This window comes from Esox lucius, chromosome 3, assembly GCF_011004845.1.
Source record: "Esox lucius isolate fEsoLuc1 chromosome 3, fEsoLuc1.pri, whole genome shotgun sequence".
Taxonomy (NCBI): Eukaryota; Metazoa; Chordata; class Actinopteri; order Esociformes; family Esocidae; genus Esox; species Esox lucius.
The window spans coordinates 29591657-29606518 of NC_047571.1; the positions used below are offsets into that span (position 1 = coordinate 29591657).

Genomic DNA, 14862 nt, shown 5'->3' on the forward strand with positions numbered 1-14862 from the left:
TCTCTCACACTCATGTCAACACACACACACACGCACGCACGCACACGCACACTGTAAGTATAAACACACCCTTTGTATGGTCTGTGCCCAGTTCACGTTTCCGTGCACACCACCTGTCATCCAGATCCGACTCACTCCCTGAATCCCAACCTTCCCAACCACCTGAACGCTGCGCTCTTCCCGCCTCACAGTCACCTGAACACTCATCACCTGTTGTCACCTACCTGTTCCTTTGTTTGTCACAGTATTCCGTTCAGTCTCACTCCCCTGTCTGATTGTGAGGTGTTTTTTTGTGCATTACTAAGTTGTTCGTAGCGTTTGTTATTTTCTCTTCTAGAGAATATATTTACCAGTCCTCGACCAAGATTGCCAGCTCCTTCTGCTGGATAATAAACCTAGACTCTGCAGTTGGATCCGTCAACACCTGCCTCTGTCCGCTATTGTCACACCAGTGAGCCCCAGGGAGTCAGTCATTGGGGAGAAGTCCCATCATGTCACACCAGTGAGCCCCAGGGAGTCAGTCAGAGGGGAGAAGTCCCATATTGTCACACCAATGAGCCCCAGGGAGTCAGTCATTGTGGAGGCGTTCCATCTTCTCACACTAATTATCCCCAGGGAGTTAGTCATTGGGGAGGCGTCCCATCTTGTGGTAAAACATTTCAATGCTGAGAGAAATGTTTGGTTTTAAATTAGATCTCCCACAGTTCACAGCATGTTGCCTTGAGGAAATTATCACTAAATGTGTACATAACTAATCAAACTAACAATCGAAACATTGTAAGATGACAATATATTGACTGCCATAACAAGAGCAAAACTGCAACTGCAACCTGATTCAAAATGGCTTGTAGTTTGGTTTTCTACTCACTCTCAGTAGTAAGATGAGAGCCTCAGGTGGTAGGTCGGCCCTGAAAGAGGTTGTGATGTCAGGACCTACCATACCGTGATGTCAGTCCTCTCACTGTGATGAGAGGACTACAACGCCGTGACGAGAGGACTACAACACCATGATGAAAAGACTACAACACCATGATGAGTGGACTACAACGCCATGATGAGAGGACTACAACACTGTGATGAAAAGACAACAACGCCATGACAAGAGGACTACAACACTGTGATGAGAGGACTACAACGTCGTGAGGAGAGGAATACAACACTGTGATGAGAGGACTACAACACCATGATGAGAAGACTACAACAGCGTGATGAAAGGACTACAACACTGTGATGAGAGGACTACAACAGCGTGATGAGAGGACTACAACAGCGTGATGAGAGGACTACAACAGCGTGATGAGAGGACTACAACAGCGTGATGAGAAGACTACAACACTGTGATGAGAGGACTACAACACTGTGATGAGAGGACTACAACACTGTGATGAGAGGACTACAACAGCGTGATGAGTGGACTACAACACCGTGACAGAAGGCGGAACACGCTTGGCTTTTTTTGATCAATTGGAGTTTGGTTACGTTTCTCCAGCCCCATCCCTCACCTTTTGACAGAAACAGATGCGGGGGGAATAGGCTTTTCTTATTGTTTAAACTGCTAATTCCACCTTGAAAGCTTCATGTGGTAACAGTGTAAACAGCTGTCTGGTGCATGGATCAAATTATAAACAATATAAGACGTATTTAATTTGACCACACATTGGTTATTGCCGTAGAAAATATGTTTACACTATGTCACTATGATTCAAGCTTCCACCGAATCTTCCGGTTATATGAAACATGACAAAAAGTTGCTATGATCCAGCTCACTTTCCTGTGAAGGAAAATATTATGAGGTGTTTTACTTGGTTTTGGTACTCAACATTGTAATATTATTTGAATTGCGTTTTACATTGTGAAAAAAATGAATGTTTAGATTCCCAAACCAAAATGTGATAAATGACAGCTACTTTCTATTAAAAGTCAGGCTTTGACAAACGGACGGGAAAAGCCATTATGTTTTCGTCATTTAACAGACACTCTCATCCATAGCAACTGATACAAGCGATTATGGTTAGCTGTCTTGCTCAAGGACAGAATGACAGATTTTAGATCTTGCTGGCTCAGGGATTTCATCTAGCAACACTTCCGTTTGTAGTCAGATGCTCTATCCACTTCTTTTGAAGATTCTTTGACGCAAAACTCTCCTCTACCTTTTCTTGATATCCAGCAGAGCACATTGTTCCCAAGACGCCCTTGATAATACATTGGTGTCAGACATTTCCCTCATTCAGTAATGCCTACATCATACTGAACACCACCAGGTAACCATCAAAATCGGGGGAACAGCATCTCCCACGTCTGTGAAGGCCATGGCATGTTTGTGAAACATTATCGTGTTGCGCATTGCCAATCACTCAAGCTCTTGACGAAAATGGCCCAACAATCACCCCTCCTTTAAGGTCGCTGCGATCTCATCTTTTAGTCATAGTAGCCAAACCCCCTTTTATAACAAATTTACCTGATGTGTTTCCTTTATGTTGGCTGTTACCTTTAGATGACACCAATCAAATCAGTGTTTTGGTCCTTGACCTATTCACAGGGTTTTCTATTGTATCGGTAGAGCAGTGGTCTGTATGATAGAAGCAGTTCTGGGGTATTCTACTACTTATTCTCAATAGTGAGTCAGTGTGGTCTCGATTGGTGTATATGAAGATTTAACCCGAAGTGCATCAAAGTGGCTTGGAAAAAGGAAAAAAGACAAAGTCTTTTTTGTATTATTCCAAAAAACAAAGGAAGCAACGTTGCTAAAGCCCATGTATTAACAAATGTATTCCCAAGACAGTGTTCATGAAAGATTTGATTGTGGAAAACCTGAATGAGTAGAATGGAGCAGACCACAGTTTCCATGGTATAAGCAAAGGCCAGTTTTTGTGGTTAATTAATGTTTAAGAGTTTCTGGGAAGGAGTCGTATTGTTTTAGATGGTCAGTATAGAAACCAGGAAGTCGACTCCAGTTCTCTCATCTGGCCCCTTTCCTGCTTCAACTCCTTCCTTCCTCAGCAGACTCCTGTCACCATTTCAGGTCGTTTGACATTCATCAGAAAAGAGTTTGGATTTTGCATTTTTAAAAATAACCCCTGACCCCCCACCACCCCATCTCTTTACACAATAGATTTGTTGTATTCCCAAAATTGAAGATAATATGTTTTTACCTCCCAGAATAAGGAATGTTTGTGTTTTTGACAGTTAGGCAGCTGCATTAAGAAGCTCAGAGCTGTTTATTGTTTTGTTATGATACTGAAGTTATTATAACATTTCTGTGACCACTTCCCCGACATCATATCTCTATACCTGGTCCTGGACTGGAAAGCACTTCAAAATATTCTCTATTGAGCAGGCTCTTTATTCCTGGAAAAACATCAACATGTGTCTCGGAAACCAACCCATAAATAAACTCAATCAATGTACAATATCTTTAGATAAATTATTGTGCGGATTTTCCATGCTCTTTACACCATGATTAATCAGTTCCTTCAGTCCTTCTAGTTCATGTGATGGTCAACCAAAAAAAAAAAAAAAAACGAAGGAGGGGGAATTCTTCCTCCCACTGCCCTCACACCATTGGCTGAAAAACTTGATGTCACAGAGAGGGCTGCCCTATAAGAACGCAGTCTTCACACACAGCCAGTAGACCACGCTGAGAAAGGTGCTACACGGCAGTGTTTGAGCTATTAAAGGCCGTACATTTCCAGAAAACTAACGGTACCGTGAACCAAATAAAGAATCACCTCCATTCATATCCACTCTCACCATGTGCCAAGGACTGGACTCACTGCCGACCACATGTTTGGAGAGGTAGGTTCTGTTGCCCTTTCTTTCTTTCTTTCTTTCTGTCTTTTATATATTAATTTTTATTATGTTACATTTGATTGTTAAGTTGCAGGATTTAGTGTTAATTCAGATTATTGGTATTATTTTTATAATTTTTTTTTTTATAGCTACTTCATGCGGGAATTGGGATTTGGGGTTTGTCGGTGTGGTGTAAATGATTAAATGATTAGATCAATCTAATGTCAACGTGTTCTCTGTCTTTTCAGGGCAAAGGAGCTCAAAGCTCTCTTTGGAAGATTTCTGCAGAAGCCAGATCTCATCAGACACTCACTCAAGACTGAAAAACTAAGGTAAGAGATTCTAAGAAGGAATACACCTTTTCACCTTATAGCTTTTTATAACCTCTTGCAACTTTAAAGTTGTCATAATACAAAATGTTGCATTGGAAATGTGAGACCTTTTAGGATACCAACTATTTCTTCAATGGCTGACTGAACTAATCTGATGCTTTTTATCAACAGGTTAAATATAGATGAACCGTTAAAATGGAAGGAGTCGTTTGAGAACCTGTTGTCCAACCAATGTGAGTCTGACTCCCGATAAAGAGCACTAGCAATATGCAACCAAAATGCTATTATTTCCTGTACTATATTTCAAATATTCCTTCCTTCCAATTTGGAAACGGAAACAGTTCAAAGTGAATTGTGAAGTTGTCACGTGCTACATCAGATTCACAGTACAATCCTCTTTTATTCCAGATGGTCTGTGCTTGTTCAGAGCATTCTTGGTGTCAGAGTTTAGCGAGGAGAACATAGCCTTTTACCTGGCCTGCGAAGATTACAGGACAACCAAGACCTCCTCAAAGCTACCACCTAAAGCTAAGAAGATCTATGAGGAGTTCATCTGCAGCGATGCACCAAGAGAGGTAACTATTAATGTTTAAATAATAAAAGAATTTAATCTACATCCAGATTATGTTTGAAGGGGTACATTTTGGATTGTTCAATACTTTTAGATAAATTACTGTGCAGATTTTCCAAACTCTTTACGCCATGATTAACACACCATATGCCACAATGAACAATGCCCACAGATACAAAATAAACCCTGTTGCACACTAACAACAACTAATACTTTGTTGTTTCATGTGAAACACATATTAATCAAATGTCTCTCCTTTTCTCTCAGGTCAATCTTGACCATGAGACCAAAGCCATCACCAAGAAGAACATGGAGCGCCCCAGCCACTGCTGTTTCAACCTGGCCCAAGAGAAGATCTACGGCCTGATGGAGAAAGACTGCTACCCTCGTTTCCTCAAATCCCCCACCTACCTGGAGCTCAGTCGGCAGGTCAAAGCCGGTTAAAAGACCAGTCAAGCCTGCTAAACACCATTAAGCCTGGTTAACACCATTAAGCCTGGTTAAGAACACTTTAGCCAGCTTAAGACCTGTCACAATTGTTAAATACCCCACTGCAATGGACAAATGGAGTGGGACACCAAGATAAACTCTGGAGATGTCTGGAAACACCCTTTGGAAACCAGACCGTCTCACCAGGATCCCCCTCAGTGGAGGGACGTTCCTGTGCTGCTGGGGCTGGAAGGACAAGGGAAGGTTCAATTCGCTCACTGGATTGAACTGGAAGTCGAAAGATGAGACCGGAATTTATTGTTCTGAGGCATGTGAAAGAGCCTTCTGTGAAAGAGCCTTCTGTGAAAGAGAGTTCTGTGAAAGAGCCTTCTGTGAAAGAGACTTCTGCTGTGAAGATTCGTGTTTCTGAAATCTGCAAGGGGTGAACCTGCGTGTCGTGAGTCCAGGCCAAGTGGTTTCTGCTGATTGTATTTTAGGAAAAAGAGGAATTTGATGGACTGCTTTGCACAACCTGATGGGGAAATTGTTACATATGGTGTGATGGTGCCAATGTCTATTTATTAAAGATATGTTTTTATTTTTTATTTTATTATTATACCAATGCTATTGAAATGTTTCTACTGTACAGTGCAACCATTTGGCTAAGATTATAATATTTATGTATTTATTTGTATATTTTTATATATTTATTTGTATATTCCTGTGAAAGGAGGTTATTTGAATAAAAATGAAACTACTGTATATGAAAAGTCTAAACATGAAGTCTTATTTTCACAACCAGATCAAAGGTGACAGGAATAACTAGATCCAGGATTCACTTATATACCGGACCTGGAATGATCAGTCATTTCTAAAACACTGGCCAGCTCCATCATATCATGGCTTGAAGTCCACAACTTCAGTTAATCATGATAATTTTCCAACCCCACCACATGGTTAGTCCGCTAATTCAGTACAAGGATAAAGGAAACACCTGTCAGTGCCCTGTAATTAGCCAATAGGGCACTGGGGGTGTGGTATATGACAAATACACCACAGCCAAGAGCTGCTTCCCCCCTTCATCACTAGAAGAGCAAATTAAATTCTCCAGAGCAGTCAGCCTTCATAACACCATCCTGCTCATTTATGCTATAAAATAATACCGTAACGAAAACCAGATTTCTGATGAAAATAAGGATTTCATAAAGCTCTTATGAACAGGTGAAGTACACCCCTTGTTAAAGAACGACTAGTCTACATCACCTCCCACTTATGAGTTGGTAAGAACAGGGCAGACGCTTCTTTTTTCAAAGATGATATTTTTTCTAACCACCGAACACAATATTCACCAGCACTTCGATTCAGTACTGTTAGAAATCGGCCGTTTCGTATAGTGGTTGTAATAATTAGCATACCCGTTTGTCAAGGGAGAGAGAAAGTAGATTATTTATAGCAGCATTAGAAAGTCTTGTTCATGAGGTTACGGACCTGGTCTTCCTTACACAACCTCAATCTCTTCTCAGTCAATCTCTTCTCACTGTAATGTTGGTTACCAGCTAGCCTATACATTAAGGGTGTTTCTAACTTTTTAGAAGTCAACCCCCATGCCATATGGCCATCGTAAACATTCCTGTCATTAGAGCGCTACCTACTGAGAGAGAATCTAAACAGAGAGGTTTCTGTTGTTCTCATTATCTAGGCACATTCACTTCCAATGAAACGTACATTCATATTGTAATTGTTAATGCTCAGATTCTACAGTACTGTGGATCTTGGACTTGACTGGTTAGATGACTTGGGATGAACTGGAGTCCTGTGTGGCTCAGTTGGTAGAGCTCGGGACTAGGGGTTGTGGATTCGATTCCCACAGTGGACCAAAAAGTGGGGGGGAAATGAATTTATCCGCTGCTGTATGTTGCTCCGGACACAAGCATCTGCCAAATTTCTTCAAATCATGTATTCTGAATGGACTGCAAGAATTTAGAAGCAGCGTTCAAGTATTCGAATGGGATAATGCCCGACAGCTAGGCTTCAGAAATGAGCATCTTCTCTGTTCAGAGACCACAACTACAATCTGACCTGAAAGGGCAGGCACAGTATCCTGACGCACATTCGAGAGCCCTGTGATTGGTTGATTGGGAGGTTCCATGACAAACCACGGGGGAAGTTGCGGACTGTGGCGGGAAAGACAGGTAGTGTGGGAAGGTGAGCAGGATATCCTTTTTTAATCCCCCTCCAGTGTTGTCAAAACACACAGGGGTGTAAATCATCACACACAAGACCCAACACATATTACAAGCCATTGACGTCATTGGCACGTGACAAAACAACACACAGACACACACACACACGCACACACACGTGCACAAATGACAACATGTACAAGGGTGTGAATGTGTGTTATGGAAACATGTGTTTTTGTTGTCACCATACCCAACCCTGTGAAATGCCAAACACAGAACAGGCACAGAGCAGGGGCAGTTGCAGTGCCCTTGTAAGATTTTAGGGGAAACTGCCATCGCCTACATCCACCCACAGCTAAGGAGTTGGGAAAAGCTCCAGAAATGTGATGTACGTGCTGCTCAACTCATCTGTGACTGGACTTTTAGGCCTTGCAGAATCACCCAGTACGGTGGCCGGGGTTTAGACACCAGTCCCATTGGTACTGTGACCTGGATGGGTTCTCTATCTGTGAGAAGCTGAAATGGGTATTGTTACAAAGGTAGTTCTTTACACCCAGGGTTCCCAAGCTTTATCACACAGATCATGATCATGTACTTTTGATTTCCCGGAGTAGTGTGGTGAAACGTGGCCTAAAGGTTAGAGAGACTGGCAAATACCTCGGGGGTTATTGGTTTGAAACCTGTCACTAATGGCTGGCAAGTCCTGTCTACAAATAAACATATTTGCGGCATTGGAAAGGTTTACTGGAAATCGTACAGTTGAGAATAGTGTTAGAATTAGGCTTACTTTTAGATTTTAGACATATTAGGGATAAACGTATTGAGTATTATTGTATGAAGCACAGTGATGTGTGTTTTTGTGTGAATAGGTAGCATGTGCTGAAATGTATTGGAAACTGAGAGTAGCACAGAAAAACCTACATTTTAGTGGACTTTTCTACATTCTTCAAAAGGTGTTTGTCAGTGCTCAATGTAATAAACAACGGTTAATGTAAGAAACACTGGCTAATGTAAGGATCTATTCAATTTAGCGTGATAAGTTAATACATTAGACAGTGCTGTTACGCATAAAGTGATGTGACAGCCTCCCTGAGGCGTTTTCCCGGTATGGGGCCGCCGAGAGCGTTTGCTGGCAGTGGTCTCCATGGAGACTAGCAGTCACCCATTGTGCACCTCTGCGTCTGCCTCGGCCCACGGGCGTTCGGCTCAGAGGCGCCATGACTCACTTTACTAACTAACCTTCTTCCCGCTTTCTGCCTTCCCCTCTCTTCCCTCCTTCTCTTCCCCCGTCCTCCTTCTCTTCCCCTGTCCTCCTTCTCTTCCCCCGTCCTCCTTCTCTACCCCCATCCTCCTTCTCTACCCCTGTCCTCCTTCTCTACCCCTGTCCTCCTTCTCTTCCCCTGTCCTCCTTCTCTTCCCCCGTCCTCCTTCTCTACCCTGTCCTCCTTCTCTTCCCCCGTCCTCCTTCTCTACCCCCGTCCTCCTTCTCTTCCCCCGTCCTCCTTCTCTTCCCCTGTCCTCCTTCTCTTCCCCTGTCCTCCTTCTCTACCCCCGTCCTCCTTCTCTTCCCCTGTCCTCCTTCTCTACCCCCGTCCTCCTTCTCTTCCCCTGTCCTCCTTCTCTACCCCCGTCCTCCTTCTCTACCCCCGTCCTCCTTCTCTATCCCCGTCCTCCTTCTCTTCCCCGGTCCTCCTTCTCATCCCCTGTCCTCCTTCTCTACCCTGTCCTCCTTTTCTTCCCCTGTATCCACTTTATTACAGCTGGCAAATTATTTGTAAATCATCTCTACTGCTGCCTCACTTGATGGTCGAGGAAATAAACAGGATGTTAATCAGGTGTTTGTGCTGAATACTTCTGGCAATAGTATTTTCCCTGAAAATGACATGCTTGATGCTCTGATCTCTATAAACGCCAAGAAATCGCGAGGTCCTGATAAGCTAGATCAAGGCTTGCTGGTTAAGGCAGCTGCATTTATCTCAGGTGCACTAGTGCATGCTTTTAATCTAACATTAACAACTAGGGTTATTCCATAGATCTGGGAAACTGCTTGTGCTAACACTTCACGTGCTGCCACTTCACGTGCTGCCACTTCACAAAGGTGAAGACACTAACATGTTTGATAATTATCAACCCATCTCTAAGCTGTTCTTAATGGCCAAAATATTGGAATCACTAGTAAATATACAGTTGTGTTGTTTTTTAACATTGAAAAACATATTGAACACATTCCAATTGGGTTTTAGACCAAAGCATACAGTAGTACCGTTACTGTGACCACACTGGTTGTATATGATACTGTCAGAGCTTTAGATGGCAAACTAAGGTGTTTATTTATTGACCTGGCAACGGCCTTTGATCATGTTAACCGCTCTATCTTAGTGGAGTAACTGTTTTCCTTGGGCATGAAAATGGACACCTGTGTAGGGTTTCAAAACTATCTCAGTGATAGGACACAGGCTGTTGTGATTGATGGCTGTGAATCTAAATTCATTGCAGTTCATAAAGGAGTCCCTCAGGGTTTGATTTTGGGCCCTTTACTGTTTAGTATATATATAAATTATATTTGTAAATCTGTTAGAAAATGTAATTTCCACTTCTATGCTTATGACAGTATTGTAATGTCCAACTGGTTACACAATTATCTTAGAGATCTTCAGTTGGTTTTAAATACAAATAAAACCAAGTATATGGTGTTCTCTAGATCTGAAGACATCAGCTTCTGTTTTGAAAAGTCTTGACTCAGTCTATCACGCAGCTCTGCGTTTTATTTCTGATGCAGACTTTCGTACACACCATTGTCTTTTATACACTACTGTGGGTTGGGACTTTTTGTCGGCCAGAAGAGTCAGACATTGGATGTTGTTTGTTTATAAAGCCGTCCTACAAAAACGTCCTAATGAGCTTTTCTTGAAAAAGATCTGGAGGATTAACGCATATCGCACTCGCTCTCAAGAGTAACTACTTTTCAAGGTACCTCGGGCTCAGTCTAAGATAGGTTCAACTTCGTTTACCTTATATGCCCTGCAATCCTGGAATGTTTTAAAGGATGACCTTGGGTTGAAGGACCTTTAAAGTACAGTATAAACGTTGCTTGACTGCCCACTTTCCAGTGATTTGTACTTGTTATGTTTAATTGTTTTAGGTTGAAATGTTTAACGCTTGTTATACATGTTTTATATTTATTTTTATGTATATATATATTTTTTTTTTTTAATCTTTTCTTTTTATTGTTCAGGGCACCACTGTAAACGAGACTTTGGTCTCAGTTGGTTTTCCCTGTATAAAAAGAAAACAAATACATATCCTTCCTCTTCTCCCACACAGCGATACTGCAGCATGTCCAGTAACACTCCCACAGAGACATGGGAGAGGGAGGAGCTATAAATCAAAACAAACCAACTGAGATCTCTGCTCCAACTACTGACTCTGTGATTGAAAGGTCAAAGGCCAATGGCACATATTCCCCACGGAATGTTTTGCTTTTGAGAAGGGTCCCTCCTTCTCTGGTAGGCCTACACTGACAGACTGTCCTGGTCAGAAAACTGACTGATCAAGGAACTTTGCTAATTTAGTGTATGTCAATCTGTAACATTGTTTATGAACACAGTAATAAGCGTATACATATCAATATGTAACATTGATCCTGACCATAGTAAGTATTCACTCCTCTTGGACTTTTCAAAATGTAATTATGTTACAATGAGAAATGTAAATGAAATGTTACAAATTATTGTATAATAAATACGATTGCAAAACTGAAGAACATTAATTGCATGAATATTTAGCCCCTTTGGCAGGGATTATAGTCTCCACCAGCTCTATACACCTAAACACAGCCATTTTTCTCTATTCTACTTCTGCAAAATAGCTTCAGCTCTGTCAAGTTGGACCTTAGGTGAACTTTCAACTTCTTCCACACATTCTCAGTTGTATTGATGACCAGGACACTGCCTCCAGTGTGGCTGTATGTTTGGGGTTGTTGTCCTGCTGGAAAATGAATCTTCTAAGTTCCAGGTCTTTTGCAGACCTCAGTGGGTTTTCTCCCAGGATCCATTTTGCTGCATCCAGCCTCTATCGTTACAACCTGTTCAGGCACTGGCACAGAGAAGCATCCCAAATTCTGCTTCATAGCAGGTAGTGTTCTTTGGATGATGCACAGCATTAGTCTTGCGCCAAATAGAGTGCACAGCATATTATGGTCTCATTAGTAATGTATATTGGAATATTTTTTTATGGTAATAAGGGTTAAATAGTACCATTTACCATTCCACATGGTTGACTGATTACAGCCACTGCTTCTTGGTCAAAGGCTTGAAACCTTTACAGATGTATTTCTACGAAGATCCGTCTAGGCCTAACAATGTTTAAGTTGCCTTCAAATAAGTTAAACGATGTCTCGCCTTATCCATAATCAGGCCGAGACTGGAAGGAAGTAGCCTTGAATCATGCGAGGATCTCAGACCTCCGTTTGGGAATCACTGACTTTAGTGACCCTCTTGAACAGCAACAAGCATTTCCCATCCTCAAGGGGGTAGTTCTGGTCGTCAGTTACTGGAATTGCTTCCCGCCCCCAAACCCAGGTTCAACACACTGGACGGAGCCTACTTATGGCAGAAAGGTATCTTTCTGGTTTAATGCTCACATGCTGTAATAGACATGACTCACTGTAAATAATTTATCATTAGGGCAGATGGAATGAGAAAAATGCACTTTAGTAGAAACTGTAACTTCAACACATTACTACTTTGTAACTATAGTAAAAACAATCCTATAATATGTGCATTACTACTTTGTAACTGTTTTATTATAGGATCGTTTTTATTACGTTGTAACTGTAGTAAAACCGATCCTATAATAAGTGCATTACTACTTTGTAACTGTTTTATTATAGGATCGTTTTTATTACGTTGTAACTGTAGTAAAACAATCCTATAATAAGTGCATTACTACTTTGTAACTGTTTTATTATAGGATTGTTTTTATTACGTTGTAACTGTAGTAAAAACAATCCTATAATAAGTGCATTACTACTTTGTAACTGTTTCATTATAGGATCGTTTTTATTACATTGTAACTGTAGTAAAAACGATCCTATAATAAGTGCATTACTACTTTGTAACTGTTTTATTATAGGAACGTTTTCCACATTAGCTCAATTCTTAGCCCTTAGATCAGATTATTTATATTCAATATTCAAATTGCACATATTTTACCTGTATACTACTATACATCCTAATTATTGTATAATATTCGATCCTATTTAGTAATGATTTCCAATTATTTAAAAGTGTGTCTTCCATTGTTCATGTGTCTGTGTGTGTGGGTGTTGTGGGATAGAAATGGCCCTTAGGGGACTGGTGAGAAATAAAGATATAACATACAGAGATCAGCTTCCTGAGATTTCAAAACAAGGGCTATAATCTTAGGATTGATCTTCAAGGGGTCTCTTTTCTACAGTATATATAGCATCCTGACAGAAGTAAAGAAGCAAGCCTGTTAAATATTTCATTTAATATCAGTAGATCTCTGGGTTCATTGGTATTAATACGAAAAGGAAACAATGGTTTCCTAATCTTCGTTTCCTTTAAAATGTTCTAGTGTATTTCTGTCTGTGGCATTTCAGAGTGGGTGGTTCCCAAGGTCAAGATGGAACGATAATGAATCACTGGCTGGAAGGAACAACAGCAAAGACTGTTTGTCACTCTTGTTAAGCAGTCATCGACAGTTTCTGTGAGCTCAACAACCCTGTAAATCTGTAAGGTGTTTAATTGTCCAATTTGCAGTTATCCAATTGATGTAGTAAAAGGGATCGCTGTTGAATCATTTGACACTACAGTGGCCTTTGGGCATTTTGTTTTATTGCTGACCTTTTTAAACAGTTCAATATGTTTAAAATGTTCAGGTCCCCAACAGTCAAAGTCATGATCCAGAACAAAAGAGGATGAGTATAAGTATGAAAAATGGTAGCACTTATAATCTGTACTATGTCAGGTTTGATGTTGTGTCTAGGTCTCACTTGTCTTTCTTGCATTACCAACAATAAAACATAATTTATTAATAATATGATGTATGGTGTGTAGATGAGCAGAAACAAAGTGGATTTTTTTGAGGCATGACAAAGTTGTGGAATTGACAAGACAAATTGTGCACGAGTTAAAGTGATTAACTTTATATTCACTGTAAATATCTGGAAATTCCCAAAACAAATCACTATAACACCATACATCATCACCATTGTTCCAGCCTTCAGTAGTTTCAACAATGGATACAACACAGATTTTCTTACTAAATAATGTATAATCAGTTCTGTTTTTTTCATGTTCGGAGAGTGGATATTGACTCTCCTTACTCGTGTTTAAACAGAAAATCCAAGGCTTTTGAAGATCAGTCATGATGGTAAAGGGTAGAGTGGGTATTGATCCATGGTCTACAGAAGGGAGGCACATGTGTTTAAGGACTGACAGTCCGGGACCACAGTCCTGTATGTTACAGTATTACAAAAATGGGACCACACACACCCGAATCACCAAGATACATGATATAACATCATGTCCTTGAGCAACTTTGGTTTCTAATGTTTTTATTATTTATTTTTATTTTAAGCCACTAAAACATTTACAAAAGCGGTTGCATTTTTACATATTAGAAAACCAACAAAGAACCAACATAAACAAACCACAGAGACTGAATAAACAAAAGCTACTTTTTGTTTTTAGATAATATTTTGAAACGTAATATAAAATGATTTGAACACCCGACCCCGGTCCAATATAATACCAATACAAACTGTGTCAGAATAAACTGTTTGTTTTATAACAAGCCAGGTGCAAGATGGATGAATGCATGGGCATAGCAGTAGCTGTTAATGCCCACAGCAGATGTAAAGGAACTAGCTTAGGAGAAACCATGTCTATCTAGGTCTACTTTCCTAGAAAATTGGGTCTTTGTGCTTTGCAGTTGGGACCTCACAGCTCGCTTACCTTGTGAGAACAAATCAGTTCATTTAATCTTGTCTGTGTTAAAAGCTTTGTGGACTTCAAAGCATTGCCAGTACATCTGAACCTGGTACAACAACAAGAACCTTAACAACAGAGTAAAAGGCCAATTATAGCAAGGGCTTGATCAGTACGAATGAGTCACACACGTTTAATACATAGCCGGCATAGAAGCGCTGCTCAATGATTTCACCCTCAATGATTTCATGATTTTCACCCTTTTCCTCACAAAACACAAAACATGCATTTGATGTGGAGTGAGCTATGTTAAAAACAAAGAGTAATAGTCATGGTAACCAGGTTACTAGGGGAACCAAGCCGGCGATGCTGCAGAGCTGTCGCTTTGAGAACACTCTCAAATTACACTGTGTGACATTTGCCACATATATGGCAGATTATATTATATATGCCCATGATAGCCAATATCTGAACGGCGGTTTGTCCGACATTAAGACAAGGCAATATGCTGCTTTAAACAGTCCGTAACATGAGGGATAATCACAATAATAGTTTGAGGCTTTGCTTGTTATTGGATTTGTGGCGGCAGCCTCTGGTGTGGCATC

General features: G+C 40.7%; 1 protein-coding gene across 1 annotated transcript; it reads left to right on the forward strand.

Annotated features, from left to right (window-relative positions):
* Positions 1 to 3642: 3642 nt before the first annotated feature.
* rgs5b (regulator of G protein signaling 5b) lies at positions 3643 to 5801 on the forward strand. The gene is made up of 5 exons (XM_010895077.4): positions 3643 to 3795; positions 4038 to 4121; positions 4293 to 4354; positions 4530 to 4696; positions 4960 to 5801. The coding sequence occupies exons 1-5, from the start codon at positions 3752 to 3754 to the stop codon at positions 5134 to 5136; spliced, it is 534 nt and encodes a 177-aa protein (XP_010893379.1). The 5' UTR covers positions 3643 to 3751; the 3' UTR covers positions 5137 to 5801.
* Positions 5802 to 14862: the final 9061 nt, after the last annotated feature.

Bases quoted from the DNA above. Each gene is read 5' to 3' on its own strand.
- rgs5b (XM_010895077.4), top strand. From the start codon at position 3,752: ATGTGCCAAGGACTGGACTCACTGCCGACCACATGTTTGGAGAG. The intron at 3,796-4,037 runs GTAGGTTCTGTT...CTGTCTTTTCAG, and splicing joins CCGACCACATGTTTGGAGAG to GGCAAAGGAGCTCAAAGCTC. The intron at 4,355-4,529 runs GTGAGTCTGACT...CTTTTATTCCAG, and splicing joins GAACCTGTTGTCCAACCAAT to ATGGTCTGTGCTTGTTCAGA.